The sequence below is a fragment of the Chrysemys picta genome, unplaced genomic scaffold (assembly GCF_011386835.1).
Source record: "Chrysemys picta bellii isolate R12L10 unplaced genomic scaffold, ASM1138683v2 scaf1654, whole genome shotgun sequence".
NCBI classification, from domain to species: domain Eukaryota; kingdom Metazoa; phylum Chordata; order Testudines; family Emydidae; genus Chrysemys; species Chrysemys picta.
Window position 1 is genome coordinate 7,007 of NW_027054360.1, and position 6,032 is coordinate 13,038.

Here is a 6,032-nt window from a genome sequence, read left to right on the forward strand (position 1 = left end):
CTTTGTGCTGCTTTCTTTTGAGTGTTGTCCCAATGCTGCAAAGAGGGTGTTTCCAAAAGAAGGTGCTTGCTTCTAACCCCCGAGGCCCTCAGTATGTCTGCTTGTCTTTAATGAGCCCACTTGACACGTTTTATTGTCCTTGGGTCTGGCTCCCAGCCCCTCTCCAACAGTTGAGGCTGTCTGGAGGTGCTGCCTTCCATGCCTTGCTCATCCACACCTCATTCATTCAACAGGGCAATTGATTAAGAGTGGGGGGGGGAGAGCTCTTGTTCTACTGCTAGCAAACAGAAATTTTTCTTCTATCTTATTCTATCCTTAGGGGCTATAATATTATACCAAGGGCAATGCAAAGTTTCTAAATGAGGCTTTGATACAAAGTTCCATGAAGTTATATGGAGTTATATGAAGAGGCACAATGTAAAGTCATATGAAAATTATCAGAGATTGATCTACAGTGCGCTTACCTCCCCTCCGAGGCCAGGCTGAACTCCCAGATCTCCTCGTCTGTGCTGGCGTAGCCGTTCTCTGCACAAGGAACGGCCGACAAGGGTGCGTCAATGCGACAGAGGGTGGGAGGGCACCGCACTGGGCTGGTCCAATCAGAGCCAGCCAGCAGGTGGTTGCCAATCAGCGTGTGGCCCTTTAGGTCCTTGGGACCCCCCCCCAGACCACTGCTATCATTAACTCTTTGCCACCAAAGCGCCATCAGTGCATCCTCACGGCTGGACAGGCTGTGACCATGTGGGCTGATACGTCTGGATGAAGCGGGCCTATCACTCCTGCCCACAGGGTCAGAGCAATGCCAAGAGCCCTGGGGTGGGCTCCATCTGTCCCAATGGGCAGACGTGCCATCTGTAGGGGCAGGGAAACACCCCAAGCCTTCCCAGCTGCTGCCAGCCCCAGGCCCCACATCAGCGCTGCCGGCTGCTTTGCCAGCCAATGCCCAGTACTCACGGGGGTCCCCAGGAGGGAAAAGCCCAGCACCCACCTTGCTGCACGTTGTGGATGAGCGCCTGCAGCTCGGGGTGGGACTCCGCTTTCTCCCGCAGGGCATCCAGGATCACATGGTTCTGGGAGGAGCCGGTCACATCCGTTTGTCTCAGGCGCCTTTCCAGCAGGCGAATCTGGGCTTCTTTCTGAGCCACCTGCAGCCCCTGTTTGGCAGGAGCAGGAGGTTACCTTCCGTCCAGCACACAGGACGGGCCAGTGGGTGGGACGGGGAATCAGCTCCTGGCTTCAGTCCCTGTCCCTGGGCACAGATGCAGGTTCCACACCAGCCTCACTCAGCTGCTGCTTGTACCCCTGTGACAATGCGGTTCTGGCGGAACCCAACTGAGAGTGCCAACTCAGGACAAATTGCTCAAATAGGGCAGTTACAGCCCAAGGCTGGGGTTTTTTCCACCTCTAAGGCAAACCAAACCAGCCAGACTAGGAGGACTTTGGTCTCACCCCACTGGCTAACCGCAAGTCTCACAAGCGGTCTCCTTAGACACTCCAGTTTCCCAGTATTACCACCAGTGCCACTCGTTATGGGGACAAATGGTTATGAAAACCAATACCCCAGTAAAAGAAAAAAGGTTCTCCTGATCCCAAAGAACCAAGCCCCAGACCCAGGTCAATATACAAATCAGATCTTACTCACAAATCACGCTGTTGCCAATCCTTTAGAATCTAAAGGTTTATTCATAAAAGGAAAAAGATAGAGATGAGAGTTAGAATTGGTTAAATGGAATCAATTACATACAGTAATGGCAAAGTTCTTGGTTCAGGCTTGCAGCAGCAATAGAATAAACTGCAGGTTCAAATCAAGTCTCTGGAATACATCCCCCGCTGGGATGGGTCCTCAGTCCTTTGTTCAAAGCTTCAGCTTGTAGCAAAGTTCCTCCAGAGGTAAGAAGCAGGATTGAAGATCAGATGGAGATGAGGCATCCGCCTTATATAGTCTTTTCCAGGTGTAAGAACACCTTTGTTCTTACTGTGGAAAATTACAGCAAAATGGAGTCTGGAGTCACATGGGCCAGTCCCTGCATACTATGCTGAGTTACAAGGTGTATCTGCCTTCTCTCAATGGGTCCATTGTATAGCTGATGGTCCTTAATGGGCCATCAAGCAGGCTAGGCAGAGCTAACACCATTTTGTCTGGGATGTCACCCAGCAGCATAGCAGAAGTTTGAAATACAGACAGTATAGAGCCAATATTCATAACTTCAACTACAAAATTGACACACACATATAGACAGCATAATTATAACCAGTAAACCATAACCTTGTCTTAGACACCCCATTTGACCCCCTTTATACAAGATCTGGGTGCCACTACAGGACCTTGGTTGCAACAATGATCTATATGGTCCCAGAGGATATCAATAACGTCACAAACCCATTCCCTTCTCTGGGTCCAGCAGCACACAGGCCAGGCAGGCCTCTCAGTCTCCCTCACCCACGCACAAAGGATGCCCCAGGCGCAGCCAAATAGCCCTGGCTCCAAACCTGACCTGCAGCAATTGTGATCCCATGCTAACAGGGGGCCTCCTGGGATCCTATGTTCTGCGACCCACCCCACAGAGCTGCACCCCCACTTGAAGGCCCTTTGCCTGACCTTATCGATGGATGCCTTGAGGAAGTTGTCCAGCAGGAGGCGCGCCTCGGCCAAGGAGCAGGAGCTGATCACCACGGAGGTGTCGGTGGAGTCCAGCTCCTCCTACGGTGCAAGAGAGACCCCCGAGGGAGGGGAATTAGAACGGCGCTGTGGGCAGTGAAGGGCAGAAAGCAGAGGGCCAGCAGAGACACCAGCGCCACGGAACCGGGGGGGTTTCCTTGACTGGCTGACGCCGGCAGGGATGCAGGTGCTCTGTGAGCAGGCGGCGGGGAAGACGACTTGCATGCCAATACTGTGCATGAGCACTCGCACTGGATGTGTGCCTGGAACCAGGCCCCTGATTGGGCCATCTATGGGGACTGAACCACACACCTGCGGATTTAAAGAAGAGGAGCTTCTACCGCCTGGACGGCAGGAGCTGCTCGCTAGCCAGGCGACCAGAGCAGACCAAGGGCAGGTTTACACTGGGAACTTATACCAGCATAGCTATGTCTCTCCAGGGTGTGAAAATCCTGCCCCACCCCCATCCCAGAGAGTGTAGCTCTGCCGACCGAACTAAACAGCCACCTCCTTGGGAGGTGGATTACCTACTCCGACGGGGAGCATCTACATCTAAAGCCTTGCAGCTGTAGCAGATTAAGCGTAGACATATACTAAAGACCTGTTTATGACCTCCAGCTGCTAGGATGGGAGCAGAGAGCTACACTGTGATGAACCTGGGTCAGACCCCCCATGTCATTAACGGTGCGTCCACACAGCAAAGAAAAACCCACAGCAGCGAGCCTCTGGCCAAAGGATTCGGGCTTGCACTACGGGGCTAAAAGTAGCAGTGTAGACATTCCCGCTCATGGGCTCCAAGACCCTCCAGAGCCCAGGCTCCAGCCCTTGTGTGAATGTCTACACTCTTCATTTTAGCCCCGTAGCCCTGCGAGCCAAGGCAATCGATTCAGGCTCTGAGACTTGTGCTGTGGGGTTTGCCTTGCAGCACAGACACCCGACAGGTGCCAGGGAGAAAGGCCTCATTATTAGGCTATTGTTTCTCTGTGGAAATATTTGATTAAACAAAAATTTCCTTTCTGGTCAAAATCCCACCCTCCCTTTACAAAAATCTGACCTCAGAAAAGAGACTCAATGTTTGACAACAGCTTTCAGCACAAGTTCGCGGTTTCAGAAAAGGGAAACTCTTTCCCAAGACCCCCAATTTTTTTGCCTTAAACCATCAAAACTGATTTTCAAAAACCACAAAAATTCCAGTTTCTCGGCGGGGGGGGGGGGGGGGGGGGGGGGCGGAGGGGAGGAGAAACTGATTTTTTCTTCCCCCTGGGAAATTTCAAAAGAAAAACTAAAAGGGTTTGAGATTTCATACAAAAGCAAACAGAATCTTCAACCCCTCCCACGGCTACACCTGGAGTTGGCTCTGAATACCGGGCTGCCCCCCGGGCTTGGCTTCGGTCTAGGCTACAGGAACGTCACTGTGGAACTGGGCTGGGTCGAGGCAGTTTCTCACAGGAGGTTGTGTTGCCGTATACGCAAGGAATGGAGAAAGCCCATGTTCTAAGCATGTTTGGAGCCTGGCGGCGACCCAGGCTGGAGCCTGGTGCTGACATGGGTTTTTCTGTGCACACAGACAGGATTGAGCGTGGCTAGACCACGCCTTGCCCGCAGCACTGGATACATCATGGGTACATTTGTCCCATGGTACGGACAGGGCTTCCACTGACTCCAGCATGTGCAGAACTCCCATCAGGGCTGTTGGGCCTAGCAGCTGGTGGTGGACATCATGCTCTCCGCAGCCGTCCCTTCCACAAATAAACCATCCAGCACCGATGGAGACCCTGGTGGACCAACATATAAGGGGCTTCCTAAATCCTGGCCCCGACCTTGCAGACCGTGCAGCGGAAAAGGGCTGATTCTTGGCCTCTGCTGGTCCAAGCCAAGCCACAGCCATGTCCGTTAGCCTGGCGCCCACAGGCCTACGGCTGCCTATCGCACCAGCCCCGTGAGTGCTCAGGCACCTGCTGAACTGGGCCTTATACAGCCGTCATCAGCAAACAAGCAGAGAAAGCAGCCAGACTGCAACAGCTGCTCTGTGACGTTTCTGTAGGGAGGGGGCGAGCTCTGGGGGCTAAGAGCAGGGAGCCAGCTCGGCCCTGACTCCCTGCGTGACCCACGACACAATGTTTCAGCCCAGAAGTTGGAGCTTAGAAAGCAAGAGGACCCTGCAAACCTGCCTCCTGCACCCCTTATGCTTAAACTGCCTAGAGGAAGAGTCCAGCCAGCCAGCCTCCTGCTCACACCCAGTCCCCACCCCAACTATCAAACAGCCCCCAGAGCACCCCCTTTCCCTTACAGCATACAATGCCCTGGGGTGATCTCCCCTGCTCCCCCTCCCGTGAGACCAACTCCCCATATACAGACCCCCTGCACCTCACCCCCGCCCGCAGGCCCCCTCCCCCGGCACCTTGGTCTCCTCCAGCTGCATGATGGTGGCCTGGCAGTCGGCGATGCTGTCGGTGATGTAGTCAATGTTGGCGGTCAGCACCTTGATCTCCTCGTTCAGCTCTGCAGGCCCTTCTGCTCCTCCGGGCTCTCCGCCTGCAGCTTTCCCCTCTTCCCCTGCAGCAGCGCCAGCTCCTCGCGTTTCTGGGGGGGGGGTGGGAAGGAAACGCCTCAGCCGGCGCTGTCCAGGTGCCAGCAGCCTCCCAGCACTCCTGGCCCTCGGTCATGCTCAGGCCACCCAATCCCCACCAGGGCACTGCCCCCCACACCTCACCTTGATCAGCCGCTCCATGTCCGCCTCCAGGTTGACGATGGTCATCCTCTGCATGACAACGTCAAAGATGCGCCGCTCCAGCGACTGCCACTTGAGCCGGGCTGCCTTGCTGAAGGTCTGGCTCATCCCCTTCTTTGGGAACTTCTTCCTGCAGTGGGATGGGACACGGTCAGGGGGCTTCCATCAGGCGGGCGCTCGGCCATCACGCCCGCTAGTGCTCAGGACAGAGGGGCATTTACACATCAGGTCTCCAGCCAATGTGGAGAGTCTCACGTGTCAAACCACATGGCAGAGTCGCCCACGATGATAGAGCCATCGTTTCCCGTGTTCCCACAGAACTCCGCTCCCATCTAACACCCAGGAGCCCGGGGCCTGAGGGCCAAGCAGGGAACGAGGCCACGGGGGACACGGATTTGGAAGCACTGGTCTGACCTGACGGGCCGAGCCCCATTCACGGAGGGCGAAGGGTCTCCCAGGAAGTGGTCGATTTTCCGGTTCCACTGGCGCACAATGCTGGAGACCGAGCGAGAGTCAGACTCCGGTTCTGAGGAGGTGGTGCTGACGGACACCTCCGCACTTGAGTCCAGCATGGCTGGCTTCTGACTCAGCCTCCCAGAGACCCCGTCCGACATGGGCTTGGCCAGGCGGCGCAGAGCAGAG

General features: G+C 55.2%; 1 protein-coding gene across 1 annotated transcript; it reads right to left on the minus strand.

Moving 5' to 3' along the window:
* Window positions 1-1,160: 1,160 nt before the first annotated feature.
* Window positions 1,161-6,021, minus strand: LOC135980043 (kinesin-like protein KIF21B). The gene is made up of 5 exons (XM_065580129.1): window positions 5,805-6,021; window positions 5,373-5,520; window positions 5,061-5,242; window positions 2,600-2,701; window positions 1,161-1,975 (listed from the first exon to the last, which is right to left on the minus strand). Exons 1-3 carry the CDS (start codon window positions 6,002-6,004, stop codon window positions 5,156-5,158), a joined length of 435 nt encoding a protein of 144 aa, XP_065436201.1. The 5' UTR covers window positions 6,005-6,021; the 3' UTR covers window positions 1,161-1,975; window positions 2,600-2,701; window positions 5,061-5,155.
* Between the last annotated feature and the right edge of the window lie 11 nt (window positions 6,022-6,032).